The 17,734-nt window shown below is 43.8% G+C and overlaps 1 protein-coding gene across 2 annotated transcripts in view; it reads left to right on the top strand.

The window, feature by feature from the left end:
- Positions 1 to 17,734, top strand: part of LOC148018942 (neurochondrin family protein) — a 117,102-nt gene that overhangs the window by 78,544 nt on the left and 20,824 nt on the right. For both annotated transcript variants that reach the window (XM_087701428.1, XM_087701429.1), the window contains 2 exons: positions 12,152 to 12,209; positions 12,366 to 12,450. In XM_087701428.1, coding sequence (XP_087557554.1) covers positions 12,152 to 12,209; positions 12,366 to 12,450 — 143 coding nt within the window. The remainder of the gene's footprint in view (positions 1 to 12,151; positions 12,210 to 12,365; positions 12,451 to 17,734) is intronic.

The raw sequence follows: 17,734 nt of genomic DNA, 5'->3' as shown, positions 1-17,734 counted from the left end.
TCATGCAATGCAAAAGAGAAGGTACAATAGGGGGAAAGGTTGATGTGAAAGACAAGTGCCGAAACCTCTAGAATACCAAGAAAAGTTGCAACCTTCTCTTAGCCATGGATGTCGATGCTGAAGGAGGAAGAGGAGCCGGATGTTGGTCTTCATGTGGTGCCGAGAACCATGATGCGAGGAAGCATCCCAACCAAAAGAACAAGGTAGAAGTCACCACCATGATAGTATCAAGAGAGATGCATCCCAAGTCTCCATGAATGGAATGGCACGCGTCTAAAGCCTCCAACCCAAGCGGGACTAGTGCAAACCTACATGATAGCCCCTACATTGAAAATAAAACCGTGCAAAAGAGATGAAGATATGCAAGTACAAAGGTCAATAGTGAGATGCTTGGGAAAACACAACAAAAGTGAACCAAAAAGCTAACGAAATGAACAATGCAATGATGCAAATGTGTAAATGTGTATGAGTAAATGCAATAGAAGGCTTAAGAATGAAAATCTGAGGACAAAATCCTATGGGCTTGACTCAATAGCCTAAAGATCTAAGAGTGCGAGGATGGAACGAATCTAAGGATGTGGCCACCATCACATGCGCCCACTAACAAGGCTTTGCCAATGAAATGCTCGACGAGATGGTGAGATAGTCCTAGATGGAGGTGAATGTGAAGTGGATACATAAAGTGCGATGGCATTGATAGTAGCACACCAATTAGCTAATCCTTCAAGAGTAGTGAAAGATATACTCTGTTGAGGTTGTACAAATCATATGTCTACCAACCACTAGGATAGATGGAGTAAATGGTGCGACAGCAGGAGGCATAGTCCCACTAGACTAGCCAGTTGGAGTGGAGGTAGTCGCAGCACTCTGTTGTGGTTTTCTAGGTGGAAGATCCAGGGCCTTGGTACAACACTCCCCGTCCATATCGCCCGACCACTAGCAATGTGTATAAAACCTATTTTTCTTAGGGAGTTGTTGGCAGATGGGTTTTGTTTCTTTGGAATGAAGAAAGAAGGAAATCGAGGTGTGGACTAAAAGAGGTGGGTGGGTGGGAAGGATTTGAGAAGAGTGGCTTACATGCTCTAATGAATCACAAGATGTGGAGATACCTAATGAAGGATACGTGCTTTCAGAGCCCCCTCTATTTAAGTTTACATGATACTAGGGAAAATAGGAGAGGGTCTTGATTCATACAACTCAAAGGGTTGCACGAACATGATACTAGGCCTTGCTAAGATAAAGAAAATGGGTCACTAATCATTCCAAATGTCGTATATCTTTTATGATCGGAGACGTGGCCAACATCATCAACTGGTCTAGATGGGGTAGCAAAGCTGGTAGGAGGGGTGGAAGTTGGACTGTATGTGATGCACAAGTACTCTTCAAAATCCTTCTCTATCATGAGACTGAAATATGGAATAGGAGAAAACAAAGAAGGTGAAGGTGGGGTGTCATCTTCCTTACTGAGTCCATAATGCCTCCTTAGAGCCTCGAGTGACGGAGAAGCCAAATAAGACATCATGGGGTCCCAACAAGAAGATGGCTGAGACATTGTGATTCAGCTACAGATCATTCGTGTGCCTCACACAAATCCTAGCAATCCAAACTATCTATATGATACTCTTCACAAGAGCACCAACTCTGATAGCATGTAAAGAAACTACTAGGGTTTGCACTGAGGAAACATAGAGTGTATGACCACAAAAGAAACACAAAGACATAGATTGTGACGTGCAAAACTCAAACCCTAATGCAAAACGCAAAATGCAAAACTCAAATGCGCAACACAAACAGAGAGAGAAGGAGAATTCTGAAGTGAATGAATCAATGCAATAAATGAATGTAAGAGTGTATAGAATACTCAAGGGCAAAGCCTTGAGTGTCCGAGTGTGACATCCACCAAAGACGAATCCCGAGTGCTGTAACCACCAATTAGAGTGTGTCGGTGGGTGTAGAAAACCAAAACAAAGATCACTTAAAGGAGTTGGATGCATGGTGACAGCAGTGGAGATGCACGAGGATGTCAGGGAAGGCTGAAATTGCCTGGGCAGTTACCAAGGGCTGGAGTAGCAGACGGAGTGGTGGCAGCAGCGATCACAAAGGTTGAAGAGCCACATAAAGAAAGGTTGACGGCGAAGATCTTCATGTGAATGTGAAAAACCTACATAGAAGGGATGAAGATTGAATGGGGACAGCGTGTCTATTTATAGATGTGGATGGACCCTCCCAAATTAGGGTTTCATAGAAACTCTCTCGAACCGCATAGTATAGATCTCTCTATGGTGCCACATGTGTGGCCATCTACCCTTCTGTCCCTCGTCACTGAGATACACTTTCCTCTTGGCTCCTCTAAACCATCTTCATCGACAACCTGATGTAGACGAGGAGTCTGTGTGTGAGCTGAGTTGAGAGTGAAGGTGGAGAGAGTTGAGAGCAGTAGAGTGAGAGAGTGAGCACAACACAATGGGTATTCGGTACAATGACGAATGTACCACATTTTAGGTTTTGAATATACATAAAGTACAAAGTGTAAGGGTGCGTTCATACCCGAACACGGTGAAAGGCACGGTAAGCCTTTATTCCCAACAACCTCCCACCTAAAGGCAACGTGCCTGAAGGTAGAGGAAAGAATCAGCTAAGTGTATGTTTGTACAAAGCTAAAAGACACATATACTATCTAACCCCCATCGTCTGGCGGCAACAATAAGCAAACCGCTCACAGCTGGGACACCTTTTGTGAGAAGGTTTGCAGGATTATCATCTGTATGTACCTTGACAAGCTCAATGTCTTTGTTGTCAAGTACATACCTGATGAAGTGATATTTCACTTGTATGTGCTTTGCCTTTGCATGAAAGATAGGATTCCGTGCTAGCATGATGCACTCTGACTGTCACAGTGGAGGATAGGAACCTACGTGAAAGCCATAAAGCCTCTTTGCATACCTCTGTGGTAGCCACATATTCTGTCTCTGTAGTAGACAGTGCAACACACTTTTGTAGCCTAGATATCCAAGAGATTGCACCTCCTGTGAATATAAACACATATCCTGAAGTAGACTTCCTGCAATTAGGATGGCCAGTATAGCCTGCATCCATGAAACCAACAACAGATGACTTCTGCTTACCAAAGCAGATACACAAATCCTTTGTGCCCTTAAGGTATCTCATGATACCCTTCACTGCTTTCCAATGCTTTTTGCCAAGATATGCCATGTATCTGCTAACTACTCCTACCGCAAATGCAATGTCAGGACGTGTAGCAACCATAACATACATCAAGCTACCAACAGCTGAAGCATAAGTTATCTTTGCCATTTTAGCCTTACCATCATTTGATGTAGGGCTGTCGTTTGCACTAAGTTTCACATATGGAGACAATGGTACACTAATAGCTTTCCCCCCCTCCAAATTGAAACGTTGCAGAACTTTCGTAATATACTCCTGTTGTGATAGATAAAGAAGACCCTTTGATCTGTCTCTGAGTATACGCATGCCAAGAATGTGATTTACCTCACCAGGGTCTTTTATATCAAAGCTATTGTGTAGACTCTGTTTTAAGGAGTCCAATGCATGAACATCCTTGCCCGCAATTAGCATGTCATCCACATATATAAAACTAAGAGAATAAGGCTACCATCTGTTGCCTTCTTGGTATATAAGCAGTGATCAACCTGAGAACGATGAAATCCCTGAGATTGCATGAATGTATCAAATTTGTGATACCATTCGCGTGGTGCTTGCTTCAGCCCATACATGCTTTTGTTGAGTTTACATACCATGTGCTCTTTTCCCTTGGCAACAAAACCGTCAGGCTATTGCATATAGATTTCCTCATGCATATCACCATGTAAGAAGGCAGTTTTTACATCCATCTGTATGAGTTTCATGTCCTCATATGCAACCAAGCCCAAAATGGATCGCAAAGTAGTCATTTTGACTACAGGAGAAAAGATTTTATCAAAATCAATTCCATGTTCTTGCTTGTACCCTTTAGCAACCAAGCATGCCTTCTTGCACTTGGGCAAATAACTAGAAGTGACTTTCATTTTGTAAACCCATTTGCACGGTAGCACTTTTTGTCCTTTTGGCAAAAGTACCAAATCCCAAGTGCCATTCTTCATGAGAGATTCCATCTCTGATAGCATTGCTTTTTGCCATTTCTTACTATCCTGTCTATCCATTGCTTCCTTGAAGTATGACGGTTCACTACAACCTGTTAACATGACATAATCAGCCACATAGTTTACTCCAGGAACAAATCTATTTGGCTGTTTTTGCACTCTAGTCGACCTACGGACCCAGTGGTCAATATTCACTGGCTGTTCAGCCTGTAAATCTGCATTAGCAGCTTGCTTTTCTACAGATACAGCTTGCTGTGTAACTGGTTCAAGTTGTTTCAAGTGCACATGTTCTTGCTGAATTTGTGGGACGTTATGGGCAAGATATTGCTTATCATTTACAGCATCATTCCCTGCATTTTCAAGGACATTTTCAGTAGGTATTTCCTGCTGTCTAATGGGCATACTTTGCTCTCCTATTGGTACATCCTTTTGGAATACAACCCTTCAGACCTCTGTTCTTTTAGGTTGTTTGTGCATGAGGTCTTCCCGGAAGATGACGTCATTGCTGCATACTACTTTTCTTTTCTCGGGATCCCATAATCTATAGCCCATTTCACCTGCATCACCATATCCTAGGAAAATACATTTACATGACTTTGGCTCATGTTTGCTACATTCTTCCTTGCATATGTGCACAAATGCCTCACAGCCAAACACTTTCAAGTGTGCATACGAAGGTGGCTTGCTCGACCACACTTCTTGGGGAACTTCTCTCCCCCACCCCCCCAAAGACCTGTTTGGTGATTGATTAATCAAGTGTATGGCTATCATAACAGCATCTGCCCAAAAAACCATGGGGTAAAGCAGTATGTGATAGCATTGTACGGACCTTGTCTTGAATAGTCCGATTCATACGCTCTGCAACACCATTTTGGGGTGGATTATGAGGAGCAGTAAGCTCTCTCTTAGTCCCTTTGGTGTCACAAAAGTCTTGAAAGGCTTCGGACACATATTCCCCACGATTGTCAAAGCGAAGGCATTTTAACATATTGCTGGTCTGATTTTGAGCAAGTGCCAAGAATTTTTTAAATTTATCCAAGGCCTTATCTTTGCAATAGATTGAATAAACCCAAACTTTGCGTGTGGCATCATCAACAAAGGTAATAAAATACTTCTTCCCCCCTAAAGATAACCCTAGCATTTGAGATACATATGAATGTGCTAACTCTAAGGGTGAAGACTTCAGAGAGATTTTTTGTGTGACGTTTGAGCATGTTTACCATAAATGCAATGATCACACTATTCAAAATCAGCATACCTCAAACATGGTAAATAACCCAAACGAGAGAGCACCTTCATTGCAGATTGACTCATATGTCCCAACCGGCTATGCCACAAAGAAACACTTGGCTGCTCAGTTATGGCGACAACATGGTCACGCACACTAGATACATGCAAAGGATACAGAGTATCACTTTTGGACCCCTTGGCAACAATCCGGGAGCCCTTACACATTTTCCATTTGCTATCCCCAAAGGTGGTGTGATAGCCTTCATCATCTAGTTGCCCTGTGCTTATCAAGCTCTTCTTGAGCTAAGGTACATGTCTCACATTATGCAAAACAAATATGGAGCCATGCTGAAATTCCAATTTCACACTGCCAATACATGCAATTTTACATGCATAGTTATCCCTCAAGTGAACAACACCACATACAACACTGTTGTAGTCAAAGAACCACTCATGATGTGGTGTGACATGAAAGGACGCACCTGAATCAAGTATCTAAGTGTGAATATCATCCTCAGAATCTGCAATCAATGCATGTGCATCCAAAGAAGAAGCTAGAAATACATCACCATCACTGTCATTATCATGAGTGACTACATTAACCTCTTCTATTTTCACATTACTCTTTTTGGCAGGCTAGCTGTCCTTGTTTTCAGCCTTGTTGGCTTCATTGTTTTTGTTTTTGCCCTTCTTTTTCTTTAGCTAAAAGCAATCCCTTTTGCAGTGTCCCTTTTTGCCACAATGGTGGCACTTCACATTCTTTCCACGAGATTTGCTATGTGCAAGTCATCCCACTTGTCTTGTTCCATGTCTGCTGGTTTGATTCCCTTTGTTTTTATGGGCTTTACATGTTTCTTTTGCACCAAGACATTATAGCATTGTTTCTGCCAACAAAAGATTACTGTTGTCAGTGTTTCCAGCCATAATTTGCAGTCCCAAATTGACTAACCAGTCACCAAAGGCAACCCCAAATATGATAGAAGTGACCGTAGTGCACAAGAGTACCAAGCAACAATGAAAATCCCAAGATTGCATAAATTTTCAGATCTGCACATGAATTTTCAGAATTAAAAAATGTCATTTGCTGCACTCCTCAAGCAATTTTTGACACAATTAGAGACCAAGCCAACAGTTACATGTGAAATCTCCAAAATTTCACTTCAATTTCTGCTCCAAAGGCATTCCCAAGCACAAATTTGACAATTTGGGTCAAAAGCCCCAAATGTTAAGAGGATAATCTGTTCAAAATCAAGTGCCCAAGTGCATATACCAAGCAATTCTTGCACAAATTGATGAAATTCTGCAAAAGCCCCAAATTTCTCAGGTCCGGTGGTGTGCACAAATTTCACTGAAATTGAAAAAATTTCATCAAAATGTGAAAAAGCCCCAAAATTTCACGGGCAATTGTGCATTGATTTCGCAATTTCTGAGCCAGATTATCCACTTTTGCATTAGAGTCCCCAAATCCGGGAAAAGCCCCAATTTTTTTGGGGAGAATTTGGCTTTGTGCCTTGGCGTGTGAACGCTCGATAAAGGAAAAAAAAGAATATTTCCTTTTTAAAAAAATTGTTGACTGCTGCCTCTCGTGTGTGCAACGTTCGTGGCGATTGGTTGTGGTCACCAACTGAAGCTCGTCTCGTCCGGGTCTCGTCCAATCGCAGCCCGTTCCATCCAGTCCGCCATGTGCCATGTCCCTGCAGCCCGTTTCATCCAATTGCAGGTCGCCTGCAGCGTGTCGTGTGCAACGTGTGGCCTGAGCTTGGTCGCCTCAAACACGTCTCCTGCAGCCTACAACTTGCCAAGTGCCGTTCCACATCTAGGACCTGAAGCTCCTGCTCGCCCGACGCCCGTCACTGGCTTCAAGAAGCGTGCACAGCCTGAGTGCTTTGATACCAGTTTGATGTAGATGAGTCGTCTGTGCGTGAGCTGAGCTAAGAGTGAAGGTAGAGAGAGTTGAGAGCAGTAGAGTGAGAGAGTGAGCATGACACAATGGGTATTCGGTACAATGACGAATGTACCACATTTTAGGTTTTGAACATATATAAAGTACAAAGTGTAAGGGTGTGTTCACGCCTGAACACAGTGAAAGGCACGGTGAGCCTTTATTCCCAACACAACCAAAATGCCATCGGCATTGCAAGGCACTCAGTTGTATCCCCCAAGACGAGGAATTTGGGGATGCACTTGTACTTCTCTAGAGAGCAAGTTGAGTTCGGGACTAGGTGGCTCCAGTTTGTTGTCCTATCCACACAAAATCATCGTGACCTCCTCACAAAGGATGTAAATCGGTGGATGCTCTAGTGCTTGCATGACAGCATTGGTATAGGTCCTCCCCCCCTCAGCATTGAGTTAGTGGGGCAGGTCTTGACTCTTCTTCCACCATGGACATCCACTTGGTAGGAGGAATGTCTCTTCCCCATTGTACTTTCAGCCTTTGGTTTGTCGTTTATGCATCCCTCTTCACCAACTTCCCCTCTCATTTGTGCATGGACTTTTCGTACTTATTGTAAAAGGCCACTTGTTGCATGGGACCCTTGTGAAGGCATCGCTTGAGTGGACCTTGTTGCATGATTATATGCGTACTTGCATACTCCCTTTGCATACACATTGTGTTTATGTTTTGTGCACTTGGAAGCGGGACACTTATACATATGAGCCCCTTCTCAAGTGAAGCACCATGCATTGTGTAGCATGCTTTACCTTGTTCCACTATTTAGTGGAGATGCCAACCAGCATCCATTGGTCTTGGGTTGTCACCACTGGATTGCCACCACCCTCCCCATCCCATACCTTGTCTTTGACATTCTTGCAAGTAGTTGGGTGGGTTCTTTGCTAACAAGCATGTGAGCTAACCATCCCTTTTTCCCCTTGGGCACACACTAATAAAATTTAGGGATAAAATTTTTAAAAAGTAAAACCCACAAAAAATAAAAAATAAAACACTTGGGCTTTTCACATCATGCAACTCTCATTCTTCGGTTGCGCACATCACACTTGTTGTCCACGTGCTGGTGGCAGGGACCACCAAGTCGCTGCCTAACTGTTGCCCTGCTGCCACAACCTCCAGATGCGGCTGATCTGTTTTCAACCATCTGTTCAGCATTTCCAGCATCAGATTGGCTGTGTTTCTGCTGTTCTGACTGCCCTACGTAGAGTCATCATCCAGACAATGTGCCGGCTGCATTTCCATCAGATCTTACTTCTGTGCCCACTTCCCTAAGTTCCCACCCAGCTGAGTTTTCTCCTTCAGAGGCTGCATTTTGCTGCTGTTCACTCTTTTGGGATTGCTATAGCGTTGTTTTCCTCCTATTTGGTGACAGTGGCATCATCCGACATTCGAGCTTTGGTGGTGTGCTGCTGCGGGATCATCTGAGGTTATCTGCATCAATTCCCTCCGCTCAGCTTGGCCCTAGGGAGAGAATGGTTTGAGTTCTTCTCCACTCTTTGGATGTATTTTATTTCATTCAATTCATTGAGTTATTCCTTCACTCTACACTTTTGTGTCTTGTGCTTTGTGAATTTCTCTTTGAGTTAAATTGTTTAGTATGGTTTGTATACGTTTTGTGTTTCCTCTTCAAACCCTAAAGTGTTCCCCTCACATTGGCTAGAGACAGCAGTCTTCCTTGTAGCCTTGGGGCAGACTCATGCTCTAGCATCATAGATTATATGTGAAGATGATACGAGTCATCAAGATCTGGGCCCTTAAGGCTTGGCCTCATCATCAAACTCAGGTGAGAGCTTGCCAAAAACTAATCCTACAAGATTTGCTTCTGAGAAGCAGTGTGCATGCAAAGATGGTCTTATATAGTTGTCACTTGGGGAAGAAAAGATTACGCTGACCTGAACTTGAGGTTTGAAGATGTGCATACAGAGTGACAGCCTGCATAAGTGATTGAGCTTTGTACATTAAGCAAAGCTTCGCTCACACCTTGGAAGAAGCCTCACAAAAGGTGATGTGAACTCAAAGGAGTGAGCATGCAATCCCTAGTCTACTTTCCAGCACAGTATGCAGGAAATAGGGACAATTGCTAGGCATCACTATAATCCTTGTGAGTTCCCTAGAGGCTTATGTTTATACTAAAAGGGATATCTCGTAATAACTTTTGGTATCGTAGAAGCCATTTGAAAGAGCATTCAAGGCAAGGAGAGTTGGTTGTGTGGATTGGGAAAGTCCCATGCTTGGAGGATATTAAATGCAACATGCAAATCGAACCCAAATTGGTTCTTGACGGATAGGTCTAAGTGATGTTGGATTGTTTAGTTGGAATACTTGGTCATGGACAAAGGTCTCAAATGTAGAGGCTACATTAGCGTTGGTATGCTCACATAATAGTCACTTTCCTTACTTCTTTTCTAGGGATATTTGTTGAGAACAATAATCCTTCATAATTTTGGAGTGGTGCATCCTTGGACATCATTGACAAGTGCCTACAGCATTGGTTGCTAGGGGTCATAAGGTGTGAACACATCAAGGCATGCTAGGGTTAGCTAAGGATCTTGTAGTGCGAATGTGTTAACTTACTTCAGGGTTTGGGCATCTTAAGGCCACAAAAGAAGCTACTTGTGCGACTCTTTTTGCATGATGGCTCGTGGACTCTAGACCCTAGGTGCCTCTCCATGCATTGCTAGGATGGTGTGGGCTTATGGTACGGGACATTAATGCTTGCAATAGGAGCTTGATCTAAATGCCTCTATTTCATGGGTGAGCTTGTTTGCCTGTATGGCTGGGAGATAAGTTTGATTGCCATCTTCTATATTTCTTTTCATACTTGTATGGCTTGTGTCTTGTCATGTGTGCAGGTTTGAAATCTATGTGGGCGTTTCAACACTAGTGGAGGTCTAGAGTTGAAGAATGTACAGAGCTATATTTTTGCATTTGAGAATCTTGGCATTGAGTTATGGAGTATTACGTTGAGACTGCAGGGTTACTGTGAGTGCTGAGGAGGAGAGATGCCTTTATTCTCACTTGGGATTTTAAAACCTCCTCCTACTATGGGTCACATATGGTTTGGCATTACAGACCATGGACTCACAGCTTACTCATCCCTTATATTAGACTTTGTATGTCAGTACATGGCTTGGCATTATAGCCCATGGACTCGCAGTTTACTCAGCCCTTATATTAGACTTCATATGTCAGTACATGGCTTATTTAGTACTTTCCCTTGGGAAGGTGTTTTCGTGGGGAGCTTATGAATAGACATTTTGTGTTTTTGAATAAAGATTTAATGGACTTAGCACTGGAGCATCCCTTTGATTGTGGTCGAGGTCAAAGGCTGGGGTTGGAGACTGATGATGTGCACTTGCTCTGCCCTCGTTTTCATATGAATGGTAGATCTTCATTGTGCTTGGAAGAAGTTGGTGATTATCCTGTAGATGGAAGTCAGGATAACCATGTCTCTGGCCTCTTACATGCAGCCATTTTTGCAATGGACTGAGATGCAGGAGATGAGACAGACTGCTGAGTGCCTCTGAGCACTGAGGAGGAGAGATGCCTTTATTCTCTATCAGGACTTCGGAACTTTCTTCTACTATGAGTCACATATGGTTTGACATTAGTGCCCACGGACTGGCTGTTTAGTCCGTCCTTATATTAGACTTCATATGGTGGTACAGGGATTTGTTTTGTATGTTTGCTATGGGAAAGGTTTTTCTCTGAGATGTTTATTAATGGAAATTTCTTCTGTAAAATGTTAAAAGATGGACTTAGTACTAGAGCATCACTTTGATTTGTGGTCAAGGCCCAAGGCTGGGGCTGGACTGCTGAGGTGTGGTCACTTGGCCCTCAATTGTCCTATGTATGCTGGATCTTCATTGTGCGTGGAAGAAGTTTGTGATTATCAACTAGATGTTAGGATAGCCATGCCTGGTGGGTCTCTTGCACGCAGACATCTTTGCTAGATAGTTCAAAAGATAAACAATAAGACATTGCTGGTCATGTAATTGGCCACTACGTGGGCAAGTTGAAACCCATCTTGATGAGGCAGTGAAGTCTCCATGAAATCTCACAGATGGGGCATGAATGTTGGTCCACCATCTTGACCTCTCTAGGTCTCTAGTTGTGTACTGTGTCAAAACAACCCACTTTTCCCTTATTATCTTGTTCCCCTTGTGATGGTAGAACAGTGGTATAGCTGGCGAATAATGATCCTTATGGAAAATGTGTGCTGATATAGTCTAACTATTGGACAAAGGCATCCTTCGTAAACTGATGACATGATGTCTGTAGGCCAAACACTTGAAAAATAGGTAGCTGGCTTGCCTGGTCAAGACCTCAGAGAGGAAAGCAAACTAGTGTTTATTTCGAAGACCAGATATTGTCCTGCCTTTTAGGGCCCACATACTAATGAGTTCAGACTTTTAGCAGCATCAAGGACAATTCAGAAAGCAGGGATCTGAAGTTGGGCAATTAAAGTGCAAGTTAATAATGAAACTCCAGACAAAGATTTATTATTCACTTTTGTGGTACCATATTGTCCCTAAACCCTTATACTATATTTTATTGTGTCATATTATCCTGAGCTTCTGCTTTAGTAGATCTCTTCAATTCTTTGATCTGTTTTCCTCTGGAACATGTTTTTTTTGGTGTGGTGGGGTTTGTTATATATTCCGGATCTCTGATTAGTGAAGGGTTTTCAAAGTGGTTTTCTCTTACTGTGCCAGTTGAATGTAGTAGAGGAATATATGCAATCAAGTTTTGTATTACAATCTTCTCTAATCAAGCATTACTGAAGGCTACGCTTTAATCCTTTGCCTTAGTTTGGTTCCTAATTTCTGAGAATAATCTTATTTTGATGCAGTCTGAAGCATTGGTAGAATCCACAGATCAAGATGATCTATGGGACCTCACATTTACAAGTATGTCATTTTGACAAATTAGGCTTTATTTCATGATCTGCACATGTTATCAGTGTTTTTTTTCCCTTTTTACTTTTTGTCATAGCTGTAGTATGTTTATCAAAACGTTGTCTTGCATTATATCCTTAGAACTCACTGAACATTCTATGCGTCCAGCTTCTACTGGTTTTATGGATCGCTACCCAGGACTTAAATGTGCCATAAAGTCCTCAACCTGGTTTCAAAGACTTTTTCAAGACAGGTAAGCAGTAAGCAGAAATGTGTTCATGATTTTAATAACTGGTTTAGGAGACCATATGAACATTCCTTCTAACTTTGAGGCAAGTAAAGCAAGGATGCTCTTTTTTTTTGCGAGGGCCGGCGGTGCGGGGGGGGGGGGGGGGTAGGTAGTACTGGTGGGGTGGTGGAAAGAGCGAGTGTTGGAAATGAGAGAGAGAGAGAGAGAGAGAGAGAGAGAGAGAGAGAGGCGATGGCTGAACATCGAGGACTGGTGCTGGCGACTTGCCCTGTACAGCGGGCGCACTTCCTTGCCCTGTGCGCAGCAACCTGAGATCTTCCCTCAGGGCTGCGCAAGTTCTGTTCGGCCCAGCGTGCAGAAGGAAGAGAGAGAGAGAGAGAGAGAGAGAGAGAGAGAGAGAGAGAGAGAGAGAGAGAGAGAACAAATTCGTCACTCTTGTAGCAGCCCTCTGTCCGTTCCTCCTTACCAGTTCTGACATCGCCACGATTAGCCAGAGAAGGATCACCACTGACGCGCTGCTGTGGGCGGGGGCACTGTTACTCAGCCGGACAGTTATGGGCACTGCGAGTCTGGCTACGATCTCATCACGAGGAGGCGAGGGAGGGAACCAGCTAGCGGGTGCAGTACAGACAGGAGGTGGGTGCAGGAGAATAATTGGCTGTGGGCGCAGATCAGGTGGTGGGTGCTATTCAGGTGACGGCCTGCAGGTAGATTGAAGGTCAGACCTGGGAAGCCCTAAAGAGTGCAGGGTCCGTTCTGCCCGAGGGAGAGAGAGAGAGAGAGAGAGAGAGACCTGTGTCATTTCTGCCTCCTGTGAGCTCCCGGCACAAGTACTGATACAATATGGCTAGTCTGGATATGGCTTTTATAGACCAAACGGTGGCAGCTCTTGGTCCGGATTCCGATACAGAGGAACCAGAGGATATGGTTTTTTGCACAAAGGAGATGCCCCCTGGTCCTGACTTCCAGCCTGCAGGCAAACGCACCAAGCATACTTCAGAAGCGACAATGGATCATCAGGAACATTCTTATACTCAGGTTGCCTCTGATTCTGTGGATTCTCAGGATGTTGACTGGGAGCATTTGCTGGAGTTTGCCAACACTCTGCTTGGCGATTATGTTCAACATAATCATGAAGCGTTTTCTGACTCTGGAACTGATGGAAGCCACTATGGACCCGAAAAATGTCTTGCGCTCATTTTCAGTGTTTTATGAACGTGCTGTTATACTCTTCTTTATTGGTAGGATCCCAATGCTTTCCCGTATTCGCCAGTGGCTGCACAGTCTGCTACAAGGGGAGTGTATTGAAGAGATTTTTGTTGGGCCCCGAGACTTTTATGAGGTGCTGTTGAAATCTTAGAAGCATCGTGTTGATCTCCTGTTTAAACTGCCATTGTTCTTTGATCGCCGTTTGGTCCATATTGTGCCATGGCGCCCAATGGCAGATTTTCAGCGCCTGCTTCAACGTGATACCATGGCCGTGGTGGGCATTGTTCTGGTCCCACCGAGCCTCAGGGCCATGAATCGTAACCGTTTGTGTATGTTAGGGGACACTGCTCGGAAAAGGCCTGCTTGGTTACGTCTTAATTGCTCTAGCATGCATCCTTTGCACTTTCGTTTGAAATGGGATAACTTTGCGGGGCATTGCTTTTCGTGTGGAAAATTGGGGCATTTTATGGCCGAATGCCCAGAGAAGCAACCGACTTCAAATGCTGAGCATGTTGTGTTGCCTATGGAAGGTATGGTGCTTGATGCTCCGTCGTAGGATACAACCCAGCCACCTAAAGTTTTGGATAAAGGTAAACAACAGGTTTCGGGTTTGGATTCCCATGGCAATGACTGGGTAGATGTACTTGCAAAAAAAGGTAAAAGGTTTGATGCTGACATGGCGGATACTGTGCCTGCTGCTTCACAAGATTCCATGCGCACTTATATGCGCAAGAAAGAAATGTTGTCTTCAGAGCACCTTGCTCATGCTATGGTTTCTTCTGCTCCCCGTAATCAGCCTACTAAGAAAGTATATACGGACGGCCCAAAGGGTCCACCTGCTAAGTTGGCTTTTGATACTAGAGGTAACGTGATTACCCCATGGGATTGTCGTTATCCCCGTTCCATCCCCAAGGCAGTGGATATACCGTCTACCTCCAAATCTGGCTGTCAGAACTCTTTTGCCGTGTTAGCTGATTTTTTGGATGAGGGAGTCCTTGACATTCTAGCAGAAAAGGTTAAATCGAGGCAAGCTGTGCCTCGTACCTGATTTTCTTTTCTGAATACACATGAAGATATCCACGTGGAATGTGCGAGGCATTTGTTCTCGCCATAAGCAACATGCCATGTGGGCTGTATTGCATGAGAATCAGTGGGATGTCTTGTGTGCTGTTGAGCACAAGGGTCACGATGAAACAGACAAAGTTGTGGATTGCCATGGGTTTCGCTTGTTTTATGTAGGGACACATGCCATGCATTATTCTGGTATGCTTATGATTGTACATGAGAAATATCAGCCTGTTCTTCTTAAAAATGATGTACATGGCCGATTTTTGGTGATTGAAGTTTTATTTGAAGGAGAGATCTTATGGTTACTTGGCCTCTATGCTCCAAATGATCCTTTATCCCGCCGGGATCTTTGGAATACTTTGCAGACCTCCTTGTCACTTGGCAGACGGGGTTTTCTGATGGGGGATTTTAATATGTATGTTGATTCTTCACAGTCCACATCAGAGCATTCGGTGATGGACACTCCGGAAAGTCGTGTGTGGAATGTGTTTGCTCTTGCCGTACTTAAGCAAGATCTCTGGTCTTGGCTACACCCTTCTTCTACAGGGTTTACTTTCCATTCTGCGCAGTATGCAACTACATAGTCGCGCTTGGACCGCATGTACATCATGCAGAATGACGATTTTCTTCGTGAGATGCTCGAAATGAAAGTGTTGCAGCAATATGCCTTGTCAGACCATTTCCCTCTACAGCTTGAGATGCTTGCACAACCCATTGCACCTTTTAAGTAATTTCTGGATAGACTCCCTTTGCGTTTCAACTCGTCTTATTTGAAGCATTCAATGTTTCAGGGCTATATGCAGCAATTGATTGATAGATTCTTATTGGACTTCTCCTCTAAGGGCAATGCTTCGTTTGAACGATTGCTCTCTAATGTATAGCGGGTTGTTCGGTAGTATGGGATCCATCATGCCTCTCTTTGTCGGCGGCGTCGATAAGCAACGGAGGACTTACTGGCTTTGGTTCGTTCTCTGCAAGTGGACTCTCGAGATGATGTATTTTTGCTGCCACTGGTGATGCGTTTGGCTGATCTTATTAAAGAGTTCCAGTTGAAATCATATCACCAGGCCAAATTGCAAAATTTGACTGAGAATTTGCAAGATAGTGCTTGTCAGACTCATAAGTTCTTTTGAGCTCTACATGCTTCTCCTGCTCGAGAAAATATGACTAGACTCCAGGATGCAGAAGGTCGAATGGTCATTGATCCTCGGACTATTGTGAATATGTGTAGGAATTATTTTCTAGACCTTCTTGGTTCTAGTCCTTCACCTTCTGACCAAAATACTCATGCCCGCTCAGTTTTCTATGATTTGGTCCACAATCAGGTTCCATATGACATGCAAACTACTTTGGAGACAGATATTTGTGAGGCGGAGGTTATGGATGTTTTGTTACACCTGCCCAAGGATAAAAGTCCCGGTTGGGATAGTCTCACCAATGAATTCTTTGAGGTTTTTGCTACTCAACTGGTGAAACCATTGACGACTATGTTTCAGCAGGTTTTGGAAACGGGGTTCATGCCTTCCTCATGGAAAGGTCTTATCAAACTGCTTCCAAAAGTTCCTTCGCCGTCCATGTTGAAACATTGGAGACCAATTTCTTTTATGGGTTCGATGTATAAAATCTTTTCCAAAGTGATGGGAAATCGGCTCCACAAGCATCTTCCGGCCATTGTGCATCCTCTTCAATATGGTTTCATTAAGGGCCGAAACATTTTGCATAATATCTTGAATGTGCAAATGGCTATTGACTATGCAAGGCACTCTAATCAGGAAGTGGTATTGATTCAATTGGACTTGGAAAAGGCTTTTGATTATTTAGACTGGTCTTTCATTGCAGAACTGATGTCTAATATGGGCTTTGGTACTCGGATATCCCGCTTGATCTACACCATTAGTGCTGCGGCTTCTTCGCGAGTTATGCTAAATGGCGCTGTTACCAAGCCATTTGTCCTTGCACGCTCTGTGAGACAGGGTTGCCCTTTGAGTCCTCTCTTCTTTGCCCTTGCGACTCATCCGATTCTTTCGATGTTATCTTCTATGGCAGCTTTGACTCAGTTGACTGGATTGTCGCTTCCTTTTGGACAGCACTTCATTAGTCAATCTTTGGCTGATGACAGTTTTATGATTTTGCATGCGGACAAGGATAATCTTCGCAAAGCATTAGATGTTTGGACGCTCTTTGGTCAGGGGTCTGATCTTTATATCAATGCTTTCAAATCAGCCATTCTCAGTTGCACGGAGTCAGATGTATAGTCATTGGGCTGGCAGGGACTAGTTGTTCCCCGTGGTTCCATTGTCAGGCACCTTGGGTACCCTTTGGGTGTTGATGTTCGGACAAAGCAACTACTAGAGTAGATTTCACAAAAACTGGCAGCCAAGTTTCTGTATTGGAAGTCGCAGGCTTGGCCCTTCCATGTTCTCCTCAAAGTGGCTCAGACAATTATGCTGCCAATGCTCACATATTTCTTGCCGTTGCTGCCTTGGACTACTACTACTTTGAATGCTCTTACTCAGTACATTCGTTTCATGTTATGGAAGAAGGACTCCTTGCATGCTGGGATTTCATGGATTTCTTGGTCACATGCATGTACCCCCAAACGCATGGGTGGTGGGGCTATTTTGGATGCCGAAACTCATATGCTGGCTCTTTGTTGGTCTCTCTTTCGTGCCACGTGCTTGGATCATCACCTGTGGGTCGTTATAGCCCGTTATTTTCTTAAGGATCACGAGCTTGTGCATGGTAATACCCAAATTCGAAGCTCCTGGTGGCATGTTCTTAATGCAGACTCTCGGTTTTCTAGTCCTTCCTCATCCCTGCTTGCTCATTTGGTATGCTCCTGGAAATTGGTCCTCCAGAAGGCTGAGTGGCATCTAGCGGAGGACCGCTTACATACTAACTCCTTTCAACTGGAATTGTTGGCAGCCTCGCGATTACTTTCTTGGGAAGGCAAACATAAGCTCAGACCAAAATTTAACCGCATGGCACGTTTGGGCTTGACTTCAGTTGC

This window comes from Lygodium microphyllum, chromosome 20 (genome assembly GCF_053477565.2).
Source record: "Lygodium microphyllum isolate KBCC chromosome 20, Lygodium_microphyllum_v1.1.10, whole genome shotgun sequence".
Classification (NCBI taxonomy): Eukaryota; Viridiplantae; Streptophyta; class Polypodiopsida; order Schizaeales; family Lygodiaceae; genus Lygodium; species Lygodium microphyllum.
This window is presented reverse-complemented; position numbering and strand designations above follow the sequence as displayed.